The following is a 13,300-nucleotide window of genomic DNA, read 5'->3' on the forward strand; positions in this document are numbered from 1 at the left end:
CCAGAATTTTAATACCCCATGATATTTCCCAGCTACTCTCTAATTATATAGCTGGCATCCGTTTCCATTGTCCTTCTTCGTACCTTACATTTTACCGCTTAGTTTTAATTAACCATCTAATGCACCAGCGAAATGTTAATTTTCTATGGCATTAGTTTCCCTTAACCGTTGAATTTTCATCGTGCAACTCAGGTGTATGTACCTAATTACATTGTGTTACGTGCACATAATTCTGCTCAACTAATTTATTGCTGTTTTCGCGATCGCACCAATGCAAATATTTTTTTGAATATTCGGCGTTGAATATTCAAATTAAAATGAACCTCATTCTTGCATAATTAACGTTATCAGAACTTAAAAAAAAAAAACAGTCAATCATATAATCTTATCAATCATAACTTCTCGTTAAAATCGCGTAATTTGACTGAGAAATTTTTTTATTTTATTTTTTTAATTTTGTTTAACTCTTGTGCCGTGTGAAAAAGCAAACGCGTCCAATACCGTAGAAAATCGGAGCATCCTGATACCATAGAGAATCTTAAATAAAGATAAAACGTAATGCAAATCAAAGCAGCGCATTTAAGTAGAACGAGGGCCTCGGGAGCTGGGAGTCTCGATTGGAAACGAGAAAACTTTTTCGCCATTGTTAATCTACGTATTCCGCCCCCGGTTGAGAGTTACGAATGCACGGATTGCCCGGGGCTCGCGATTAAGTTCGATTCGCCGCGAAAGCATCTCTATCCGCCAATCTGTCCGCCCGCAAAGAATCATTGCGCGAAGCGCAACCGGCAAACCGGCCTGATTTCATTTGCATGCTCAGGCTCGCCCGAGCTTCGATATTAATTGGAAAAGCAATTTTATGCAACGCGACAACATTAAAAGGGGGACCGTCAGTATTATTGGAATGTGCATTTTGGCCCGGTATGCAATTTATCTCGAATAAAAAAGTGCCTTGATTTCTGGCGCAAATAAAAGACTCCAGACAGAGATATTTTGTGGAATATTTTGCATTTTTCTTACACCCGGAGAAAATATATTATAGTAAAAATTATATAATTTTTATATATGATCGTGGAATATACTATAATAGTATAAAAGATATCACGGTATTTTTATTCAATAATATTACATACGTATTATATTTTATAAAAGAATGTTATAATTATTCAAATCTGCGTAATGTACAAAAAATGCATAATTTAAAACTTTTATAATAATAGTTATCCTCTAATGTTGTTATACTTCAGCTTCACAATGAATGTAAAAAGAATATATATATATATATATATTATGTATATGCATTTTACATAATTTATACTGTAAAACTTTCTCCGTGTAGTCACAAAATATCATATTCATACAAATTAGTGAGTTAAATATTTTTTAATTCTTTGCCGAAAACGACTTAAAATGACTGACCGGTAATAGAATGCGCTTAAAGGGAAACTATCAGCATTGTGCGATATACAATTTTGTTGTCGCAAATCTTCTTGTGAAAAGAGCGGTGGTGCCGCTTTAAAAGCGTCGTGAACATTAGTTTAATCGCTCTTTGTACGCGGATAAATAATGCGTAAAGATAAACGTTAAAGCGTAAGTTTTAAAGAGGCTAATCGCAGCCACTTCAAAGTTTTTTTTTACCTAGTGCGACAAAGATAAGAACATCTCCAGCTTTGCATATAATGTATGTACTATATTTCTGTTATTATTATTAAAATATTTCATTATTGATATAGACGGAGAGAATATAGTACTGAAAAATTTCTCGCGAGTCATGCCGCGAATCTCATCTATTTCCCAATACGCATATATCGATCCCTTGTTATTGCGAGTAGCTGCCTCATCGCGCAAAAATAAAATTCCAAAGTGATACAATTAATTCTGCCAACAATGAGTCGCGGCTGATGTATTTTCGTACGAAAAGAAATTCGATATTAAAAAAGCGAATGTGCTTACAGGAATATGCGACTGGTGCAATTTCCATAAATTTCCGCGGTGTGTATATCGAATGTGCATCGTAACAGACGTTAACTCGGAGTACACAGGGCACGTTTCAACGTTGCTTCCTATATTGCTGTCATAAATCTGACAAGGCGGCCCGACATTAACCACCAACCGCCGCCTATACTTCCGACCGCGACACCGATTCGACCTTCATGTCCGATAAAACAGCTGTCTATACACTCCCTCGTATTATTTACATCGATTTAATGAACCGCGTCGGAGCATCGGCGCGCAACATTTCGCGAGCCACTCGTTCAAAATCACACCGTGTATCTCTGAAAAGTTAATTTGTAAAATTTTTTCTATGACTTTTTGCGAATACCAGTTTGTCCATCATATGACATCTTCATAAGAAAAATAACAGTTGGAAACTATTTCTTTGTACCGTGCAGGGGAAATATTTTATTTTATATGTATGTATTTATGTTGTTCTTCATTTTATATTTGTATAGTTGCAAAAAAATGAAAAATAATTTTTTTATATAGGTATATCGTTGCTATGTTTTGTACGGGGGAGAAGATATGTATCGTACATTATATTCCATAAAATAATTATTAGTTATTCGCATTTGCAATTAACGCAGCCATAGTGCTGTTACGTCATTATTGTAAATCGAAAAGTAATATCTCTATATCTCGAGCCAGAGAGAAAGAGAGAAAGAGAGAAAGAGAGAAAGATTGGATCGCGTTGAAAAACAGATACATTTTTCATCTATCATTCTCGATAAACATGTTCGCCCTACTATTCAATGAGAATACATCGCGTCAGTAATGGAAATTTTTATGGCATGATCGAATGTGTTAGCTGCACTAAAAACAATGTACGAGCTCTCGCGTGCTGCAAGCGCGGGAAAAATATTGTTCATATTGATTTAGTAAACCACATCGTTCTCATTGCGACAGTGGAAATGGCGACATTATGTAAACAGTGAGAGGGGAAAATATTTCAAACGAAATTTTCCTTCTTCCATAGCCCATTCAACCAAGAATTGCGATAAACAACAGTCGCGATTGAACTTTTTCTGTAAACGAAACTAAATTTTTTTTCTTTAATCAGCAAAACATCACTAAATGTCCATCGTGAAAATCATTAACATCCATATTACATATATGACGATACGTATTTCACTGGGAAATGACGCGTATTTCACTAGGGAATACGTTCGCCAATCTGCCGTTTTTCTCGCGATTCTCCGTTGGCGCGATCGTGCGAGCGAGTGAACCATCGGAGTTTCGAGAAATAAATCTCGATGTTACCGAGATTCGTCGTGGATCAGTAGAGTGGAAAATTGGACTGCGTCACCGTGTTTGGTTCACGACAACATTTCTTGCTTTTAATATTCAATAAACAAGGAATTTGTACTCTGTCGTGGGATATTTTCGCGCAATTTCTGTCGCTCGTTTTGCGGTTGGTGAATTTCACGTCGATACATCATAAAATGTAAATTTTTAACGCAAATTTCTAATATTTTAAATTATGTCAATATATCTCTTATATTGTAAATATATGAAAAATAATCATAGCAAGAAAATTATACTATTATTTTTAAAAAAAAGTTTATTTAATCTAATTTATTTTATAATTCATTTATTTTAACTTATCTATTTTAATGAATTTATACACTTTACAATATATCTCTCACGTTAAAATAAAATAAATTTTTTTCACTCACCGATTGATGCGCAGCATCAATGATATTGAAACTTGATCTGTAACATAAGAATAGAAGATTTCCGAAATTATTTGTTATTATTATTTTTTTATTACTAAATATTAATCTTACTATACTGTTATCTAATTAATATGATATTATTACTTTACGCTTTATTAAATTTTCAATTTTTGATAATTTTATATATATTTTATTTGACGTTAAGAAAAAGAATCAAGATTCTCTCTCTTAATATATCAATATAATAAAATTTAATTATTGCGAAAAAATTATAAATTTTCTTTTTTTATACTTGAATATACGTAACAAACGCATATCTTTGTTTCGAAAGGAAATTTAAATAATTATTCTTCAATAATATTAATAATGATTATACTTACGAAATAATAAAATTACACGAATGTATTTTACTGTATAATATAATATTACAAATTATGTAATAATAATAATAATAATAATAATATAATAATATATGAAATTATATGTTATAAGATACATTGAACATTATTTTGCAAGTTCCTATCAATGATATTTTTAACCGAATGCTTTTTTTTGTTACAGAGTCACGACAGCTGGCAGGGACATGATAGTGACCAGGTAAGCGTTCAAAACTTTGAAAAATCGCTTGCGAAAGTACGATTTGTATTAACACTTGTCAGCTTTTCTTTCCCGAAAACCATCTTTGCGTCGCTTTTTCACACATATTGTATTCCCTATTGTCCGCGTTTTGCTTGCTTCTTTCGGAAAGGCACGCTGACTCTGTGAAATTCTTTTGCAATTTGCATGTTGATGTGCTAATCTTGCGCAGAAATCTTGTCACGTTTGTTTGTTCACCGAGAAAGCTCCGTGTCTTGCACAAAATTTTCCGGGTTCTGTGGTATAACCGGTAGAATGCAAATCGCAAGCTCTTGTAATACTCGTATATCCCAATCTTTTCTTACCCGTTCTGATTTTCCGATTTTCCAATTTTGATAATTTACAATAAATATGTTCATTATTACCAAAGTGTGTCTCTAATATTGAAGCACGAAACTCGCATTCTTTGATCTGTTTTAATATTGAATTAGCAATGCAATCTTATTCTACATTTTGTCCTGTATTCACACATCCAGATATACAGATGCGTCAAAAATCAATGCATATTTAATTTAGTCTCGAAAGAAAATCCAAATTATTTATCTAAATTTGCACATGTGTATGGAAGATTTTAAAAAGTAAAGAATGTGAGGTTTATTTTACATCTAGATGTAATGTGTATGTCGCACATACAGTTTCTTGCGATTTTCTATTTCATGATTTGTCGACGGTTACTGAATAAACAAGAATTTATCGATAAACATTTAACATTTCACAAATAATAACCCAATCTGAATAAATCTGAATATATAAAACGCGCGAATAATTATAGACGCGAATAACTATAGATGTAGAGAAGAATTATAGATGTGAGAGAAAAAAGCAGGAGAGGAAAAAAGCGATTTTTATGACAGTGAAGCATGCGATCCTCTATCGGAACTCTTATATCGCGTTCTCTGGTTACACGGTTGTACAACGTGCGCTGTATCGCGCGCAGTTATTAAGGGCACAGCTGTTTAATGACGTTGCGGCGCGACTTGCGAAAATATTTGTCGAATCGAAAGACAGAGAGAGAGGAAGAGAGAGAGAGAGATAGAGGAGGAGAGATCAGGCGTTCATCGATATCAATGATCGATTTTCAATCGATACTGTGTGCGGACAACGCAGCTGCTGCTGACGTTCCTCCGCTCGCCTGTTGAGTTTCTCCATACAATATGCTCACAGATGGATGCGGATTAATTAATTCCTTATTACGTAGAAGTACCGTATCTAATGCGCAATTGCTTGATTAAACGCGATAATAATCTATCGAGATTCAAAATATCAAGGAGATTTAATACGCATTCTATTGTGATATCTTTATTGTGTACAGGTTATTTGATAATTTACAAAATATGTTTTTAATTTTAACTGTCAAGTTGGAATATGCGAGGAAACGAACTAAATACGCATTCTATTGTGATATTTTTATTATATGCAGGTTATTTAATAATTTGTAAAATATATTTTAGCTTGTTTCTAGCGAGAGTCAAACGAAAAATTGGAAAATAATTTTTCTCCAATTTTCTCATTGCGATTTCTATCATTATAAATATCAATAATTTATGATTTATTGCTTATATTATGCATCACGATATAATATAGAAACAAATGCTATAAATGAATCGCTGAGGCATGTCAGGCGCATTGCTGGGAGGCTACGAGGCATCCTTCTGATAATACAATATAGTCTGCGAAATGCCCTTGGAGAGAAATCTGAGGACAGACGAGAGACAATGGCGTGGCGTTGAATGTGATTTAGTGTGGCGTTTAATCGGATATATCTTGGTGCATCTGTTGTGTCTTATGCCACCGGTGCTTTGGCACCGAGGATTTCAGAATGCTATATCGCGATTGTCGCATGCCGAATTTGTCGGGTAATCTTTATAAAATTCTGCCGCTACAAAATTTCTCAAGCGAATTGATACATAAATGAGAATTTAATAACGGATATATGTGTAGCAGACTTAGACATAACAACTTCAAATTGATTTTAATTTTAAGAAAACATACACGTATATTTATATTATTACAATACTAGGATTCTAATTTCTCACAAATTAAATTTTTTTAAATTAGTATTATAATTTCCAATGTAATGAATATAATCATGAAAATTAGACATATAAGATGAAAGAAAAAACAATAAATATGGAGTTTTGTTGGATGAAAATTTGATCTATTTGCAGCGTCGAAATATTCAGTGTCGTGAATGTAGATATAATTTTGCTTTGGACGCGGTACGTAAAATATAATCTCGCTCGATGAGTACTTGTTCTATAGGTGAATCCTTGCACTCTGGCAAACCGTGTTGTTTTTCAATGGCCTCTTCTGAGAAGAGAAAGAGTACTCTCCTCCGGCCGTCTTCTTTCTGTTTCGGATATCCACAATACGCGTCATCCGCCGCGTCATCCAATGCTCTCTCCACGAGAAATTCTATTCTCTTTTCCGGAAGTACAAAGCGCATCGCCCACGTCCTTTGTTGTCGTGCATCGACTTCATCTCGTCTCCCGATTCTCGCTTACTCTCCCTCCTTTTAACCCTACACAACTCTCCGCTTTGTGGAAGGTCTCTCAAAGGGATCGTCCCTTCTTCCGTGTCCTCTTTGTTTTCCCATGAGCCAAGCCCTCCCTCGAACTTTTTCTCTCGCTTTTCTCGAATCACACTATCGCCACTGGCTTATTGTCGGGAAATTTTGCTGCACGGCAGACGACGACGAGGACGACGACTCAACTGTAAACAGGATTTATCTATTTACGTGATGGTGATTGCGCGACGCGAGACTATTGTTGACATAAGTTCCAATTGGGACATTTCGCGAAACGGCTTTGCTTCGATTGGGACACTACTTCTTTCGCATTGCTAATAGCGTTTCCGCCATACGTTCGTTAACAGGGAGTTTGACAGTAATTTCCTTCTTCTTGTTTTTCTTTTGCCTCTGCTTTACTTTATTCTTCTGCGTTTTCCACGACGAGCGCCGCCTTACGAAAAAACGCGAGTAAAATGGGGATCGTTAGCAGCCTAAGTTTCTTCTTCTGGTTTTCTTTTTTTTTTTCTCTCTTATTATTAGGACCGCGAGGGATTATGCCGGGACCATCGAGACCAGACGGAGTACATGAATCTCCACAAAAAACAAAAGAGAACAGGACACCGTCCGCAACATATGTGCTAATTATGACGTGCAGTCTCTTCGGAGAAGCACGATGGTTTTGTCTCAGGAAATAAATGGAAAACTAAGCTAATATATCTTGTGGCTTTAGTACATACATTATATTGTACCTCTTCCTTTATATATTATACAATACTTGTTTATCCAAAAATATAGAATATATCAATTGGTTGAAATATTAAGTAGTAGATTTTACATATAAAATATATCAATTACATAATTCTCTACTTATTTTCCTCCTTTTCGCACTTTTACTTTCCTCACGTAATCATCCTTTAAAAATTATAGTTTAACATGTATCGTGTTTTTTTTTTCTATTTTCTTTAAATTTACCAGATGTTTATGTTGATAATTTAATATGTTTTATCTACACACACACACATATAATACGCAAACTTAATCAGTATTTCAACGAGATGCAAATCGACATACTTCACCGCTTGTTGATCGCAATCACTTTAATCTAAATTGTTTCTAATTGTACAAGATACATTAATTAAATATCGTTATCACCACACGTAGTCTTGATGCAGTGTAAAGGCAAAGGTGTTGTTGCATTTCGAGTGCTGCTAAATTCCGCGGCGCATGAATAATGCAGTCGCAATCGCCGCGTGTCAAAGTAAACATCGTGATTTTACCGACACGAAACGTTTTGCCGTGTAAAATTATGCGCGTTCCGTAATTAATTTATAGACTTCGAATTAATTTCATTGCGCATCGCATTATTGTTTCACTTTTTGATATTCTCTCTTGCCATTGGGTAGAATCGATCAGCGCTATTTTATCAGCTGAGCGCACACGTATGGATCGTACATTTCTTACAGGTGTCACTTGTGGTTTTATTTGATAATGTTATATTTTTTTTAATAATTATATGTAATAAAGATTTAAAAATTAGATAATTTTAACGATATAACGATATAAGATATCTTTTTAAATTTCTAACTGAAGAATAAAATAAATTTATAAATAAATGTTATGATAAGAAATAATATAAAATTTGTAAATATAATAATAAATGTACAAAAATATTGAACATATTGAAGAATATATTGGAAAATTTATAAAAAGTTGAATAAAATCATGTAACATTCTTTCAATATAAAATATTATTTACGAAAGTTCTAGATTAAAATTTCAAATCGCAGATCTAAAAATCAGCTGATATTTTCACGCTATTTTTCGTTCCGTTATTGCCTACAGTACTTCGAAAATATATTATTTTTTAACATCGCTGAAAATATTTTTAATATATGGAACTGCATTTTTTCTACGATAAAAAATAATTAAAGCAGCAAGAGGTAACTTAAATTTACGAAAGATTTTCGAGGCAATTTTGTGTGGTTGCACGAAATTTGGTCAAAGGTCATCGGACACAACCCTTTCACCTTAATTGGCTGGACACAACGCAGTGCCTGTCCTCAATTTCACGTTATTCGCCATGTAACGTCAGTCGCTCTCGTTGCTGAATTTCCCGTGACTGACGAAATTTTCGTCAAGATCGGCCTTCAAAGGATCACTCTGATCGAATGCGACTCGTCTGGATTTATCGATGCTCTCAGTGATCCATGATGAATTCCATCCATGGGGAATGTAAATTGCAATCTGAATTAAGAGCTCCATTGTTTCGCGATGTACTGTCTGTTACATTGACTTTCTCTAGAATTTGCTTAACTTAGGACACAGTCCGATTATTATTGGCACATGAAAAATATATTTAAATAATTGCAAATTATGTTTTTTTGCGTATGTAATGTATTTTTTATTCCTTTAGCTATTAAATTATTAATATGTGCGTCTTTGTACAATTCTAAAAATGAAATAATTATAAAAAAATAAATACTTCGATTATCATTGCATTTAAATTTTTCGTTTATCACTTGCGAAAAATGTGGCGTTTGTGCACTTTGGCGGCACTCGTTGGATTTGAATGCCCTGTGACCCTGAGTAAAAAACTGGTTCTTGCTGTTGACGATACGGTCGACTGTCGACTCGAGTCACGAGGTATATTTGTTATTTCTTTTTTGTGGATATTCATAAAAAATTAGCAATAAAAAATCTCGTATATTCACAAATCGCATTTACGTATGTATGCTTTTATAGCCTAAAGGAATCACAATTCGAGTTTTGTATTCATTTCGTTCCATTTCATTGCAAATACATACTCGATGTATAATTTGGTTCGTTCGATATAAAATAAAAATATATAAAACTAAAATATTTACGATATAACTAAAAATAAATGCGAATGAAACAAAAATGTAAGTATAGATGAGAAAAAATTGTCTAATCAGGAATCAAAACTTGTGTGATAAAAGCTTTGTCTGAACCGATCTGTCCTTACAATATGATACATCGTTTTTCACGAGCAAAAGGGAAAAAGGGAAAGAACGCGTTAAAAGTGCCGCCCGTTGACAAGAATGGAATTCGGTATCACGGAGATTCCATGCCTCGAATTCCGCGTGCAAAAAGTCGCGATTCCCAGAGACGACCGATGAAACGAAAGCGTGAAACGTCCTATCGGTTGGTAGGCTCTCTCACGATCGACCTCGCACGAACCTGAGAAGTCACGGTCTACGTTTTCAGCATGGTTTATAACTCTTTCGATTGCCCGTTCTCGCGGGCTCGCGCGTACTACACACGACGAGCTAGAATCGTCAGGAACGAATGTGAACGCGATCGTACCCTTTGAAGAAGGAAACGGATTTTTCGCGAGAAAGTCGGATCGAATTTATCAGTTGAATATCGCCAGATACAGATAGTACCAATGTCGATCCTTCGGAAAGATTTGTCAAAAAAATTTCAACTTTTGCTGCTCTAAAACTGAATTCGAAAAACTATAATAAAGAAAGTATATAGGTAAGGAAATTTTAAATGTGAAATTAATCATACCTGGATAAAGTGAAATAAAAACTAATAAGCATTAAGAAATTATTAAAAATCTAATAATGAAGAGATGAGAGAAGGTAGATTGTAAGAAAACGTTAACAGATAATTCTAGAAAGATACGTGCAGGTATTAATAAAAAAATGAGACTCTTTATAAGCGCTCTGACTCATCCATCGCGTGCATTCCGCCCACATTTATCTCGTTCAATAGCCTCGTTTGACAGATCGCTCTATTGAATGGATCTACAGATAAAATTCCGTAGATGCAAATATAAATTTTAAAATCTATCGCGTATAACAAAATAACTTTTTGTATAATATTTTTATTTTTTAATTTTTAAGATACTTATTTTTTTCTTTGAAGATTTTTATCAATTTTGTGTGTTTCTACTCCCCGCAGTATATAATAGAAAGAAATTATGCAGATTTATATTTAAAAAAAAGATAAAAATATAAGAAATTTTTATATTATTTTTGAATTTATTTCATTTTTTTCTCTTAAAATTATGCGATATGTTTATAATAAAGATTCAGGTAAGGTACCGATGCGAGCGGCAACGGTCCTGCATTAGAACCGCAATTTCCGTGCAGGTTCGTTCGATTCCGTCGACGTTCGGCTCGCTCTCGTGCGTGCAGCGCGAGCTTCACGCCGGTGTTCGGTCGGCCGATGACGTCAACAACGAAGAGGCCCCGTCGTCTATCGTGAGCGGTCAACTCGAGTACGCGAGCGACGAACGTGCGCTCCGCCGCAATCGTTTCTCCTCTCCGAGGATCGCGACGGGACGTCTCGTATCAGTCGCGTCGCTTTCGCATCATCGATTATCGCCGAATGCCAATGCGAGAATCGCGAGTGCTCGCCCTTGGCGATTACGTGAAGTCGCTCGTATCCGCCGCCGCAAATTCACCGCTAGTATCGTAGGTGCCGAGACGGAAAGACGGAAGGAGGGAAGAAAGAGAGAGAGAGAGAGAGAGAGAGAGAAAACGAGACAGGAGCGTCCTAACCTCTACGGACCGGCGGTGATCTTTCGGGCACAGTACGCGGCGGTCGTTCGACGACCAATCTTATTCTCAGCCGTTTCTCACGTAGCTTCTCGGAGTACGATTCGGAATACGATCGTGCGAATCAAGGTGAGAGATAAAGAAAGCGCGACGCTCGGCAAGAGCGAGAGACGAAGGTGAACAAAAAGGCGCGAGATTCGTGTAAAAGATTATCGCGCGCGAATTCGACGAACGCTCCGCTTCATTGGAGCATCGGCGTCGCGTCGTATCGTGCCGTGCCGTGCCGTGCCGTGCCGTGAGAGTATAACACACCCGGGATTAAAAGTGCAACCTGTTTTCAGTGCGCGCGCGTGCTCGCGCTTTCGCCCGTGTGCGTGTTAAATGTACGTGCACCTGTGTGCGCCCGCGTGCGTTTGTGCGTTGTATGTGTACGTGCGTACTACCGGTGCTCGTGTGTGCTTGTCGTCATCGTCGTCGTCGTGGAATGCGAGGCTCGCATGTGCAGCAGGAACGGATCGACGTACGGTGATTTCCGACGCCATCCGGGCACCGCCTCCGTCGCCCGTCGCGTTTGACACCGTGGTCTCCTGGGAAAAAATTATCAGGTAGAACGCGGAGAGTTTATCGGCGCAGCCGATTTCGCCATAGGCGATTTTGCGGAAGGCACGCGGAATTAATATCTTTGCTGTATTATCGCTACGCACATTCTCACATTAATTATTAACATTCTAAAAGAATCTACTCCTTTCGGAAAATAATAACCTTCAATTGATAAATTTCTGTTAAAAAGTTTATGTAACTCGTTTTCTAGTGTTTTTATGTACTTATTAAAATTCTTTTTATTGCCGGTTGATATATACGAGTAAATTGGTGAAAATCTTTCCTACGTATATGTGAAAATAATTCTTGCATAAATTGCGTAGATGCATAATGCAGTTTGAGATAACATCCATAATTGTTGTTTATTAAAGTTAACGAGTTGAATTTTATATTGCGTCTTCTCTATATAATTTATTAAAAAATAGCGTTGCAATTGAATTTTCTTTCCTCATAAAGTATTCTGTCCACATAAGTTAACGCTTTTTATTTTAGAAGGGAAATTACATTTTTGAGACAAAGAGATAAAAAGGAATGCTGAAGTTGCATCATTGTTACTAATTTGAATAGGAGTTTTCTGTTACTATTGCTTTATTTTTGTTTTCCAATTTCTTTAATTACTGTAAAATTTATTGTCCCCATTTCCTATAACTAATGATGTAATTCAACAAACTGTTCCTGTATATTGTATTTTTTTTTTCATTCCAAAGATTAATTATTTCTAATTATGCATATTTACAATTGGTAAAATTTTAAATGTGTGTTACGATTTTTAAATCATTATATTTTTAATAATAAAAATCATGACTCGTGATTTTATTTTACGTGTAAATTTGCTACAAAAGTGTAAGAAATAAAAAATGTAGTGCGTATTATAAAAATGGTAAAAATTATTAGACTTAAATTATTAAAATTAAAATTTTAGCAAAAATAATGTACATATATATATATATATTATAAAAATGTCTTCTCTTCTGCGAAATATAAAAATAAGTACTGCTGAAAATTATTTCGATCGTGTATATATTTTGTGTTTCTCTAAAAAAATAGAACTAAAATTATTGTAAAAACGACAATTCATATGGAATAATTTGTATAAGTGTGTGCACTCGTTATCCTATCGAGAACACTAGTAACGCTGCTCTTCTCTTCGGAGCGCGTCGTGGGAAACGCGTCGCGTTCGCGTGGGACGTCCACGTGGAAATGGAATGGAAGCCGTCACACGTTATATCGTGGGGTTTTTCTATGCGGGGCGGCCGCTATTCTCGTCGGCTCGACGAGAATACGCATCTCGTGCATCGGAGCGAGACGGATAGACAACCTGTTTACGATATCCAGCGCGCGCACGAGGACGCGCG

At 35.6% G+C, this 13,300-nt stretch overlaps 1 protein-coding gene across 13 annotated transcripts in view; it reads left to right on the forward strand.

The window, feature by feature from the left end:
- LOC126859014 (disks large 1 tumor suppressor protein) overlaps window positions 1-13,300 on the forward strand; it is a 236,832-nt gene that overhangs the window by 114,623 nt on the left and 108,909 nt on the right. For all 13 annotated transcript variants that reach the window (XM_050609873.1, XM_050609875.1, XM_050609874.1 and 10 more), the window contains one exon: window positions 4,236-4,271. In XM_050609873.1, coding sequence (XP_050465830.1) covers window positions 4,236-4,271 — 36 coding nt within the window. The remainder of the gene's footprint in view (window positions 1-4,235; window positions 4,272-13,300) is intronic.

Source organism: Cataglyphis hispanica, chromosome 2, assembly GCF_021464435.1.
Source record: "Cataglyphis hispanica isolate Lineage 1 chromosome 2, ULB_Chis1_1.0, whole genome shotgun sequence".
Lineage (NCBI taxonomy): Eukaryota > Metazoa > Arthropoda > Insecta > Hymenoptera > Formicidae > Cataglyphis > Cataglyphis hispanica.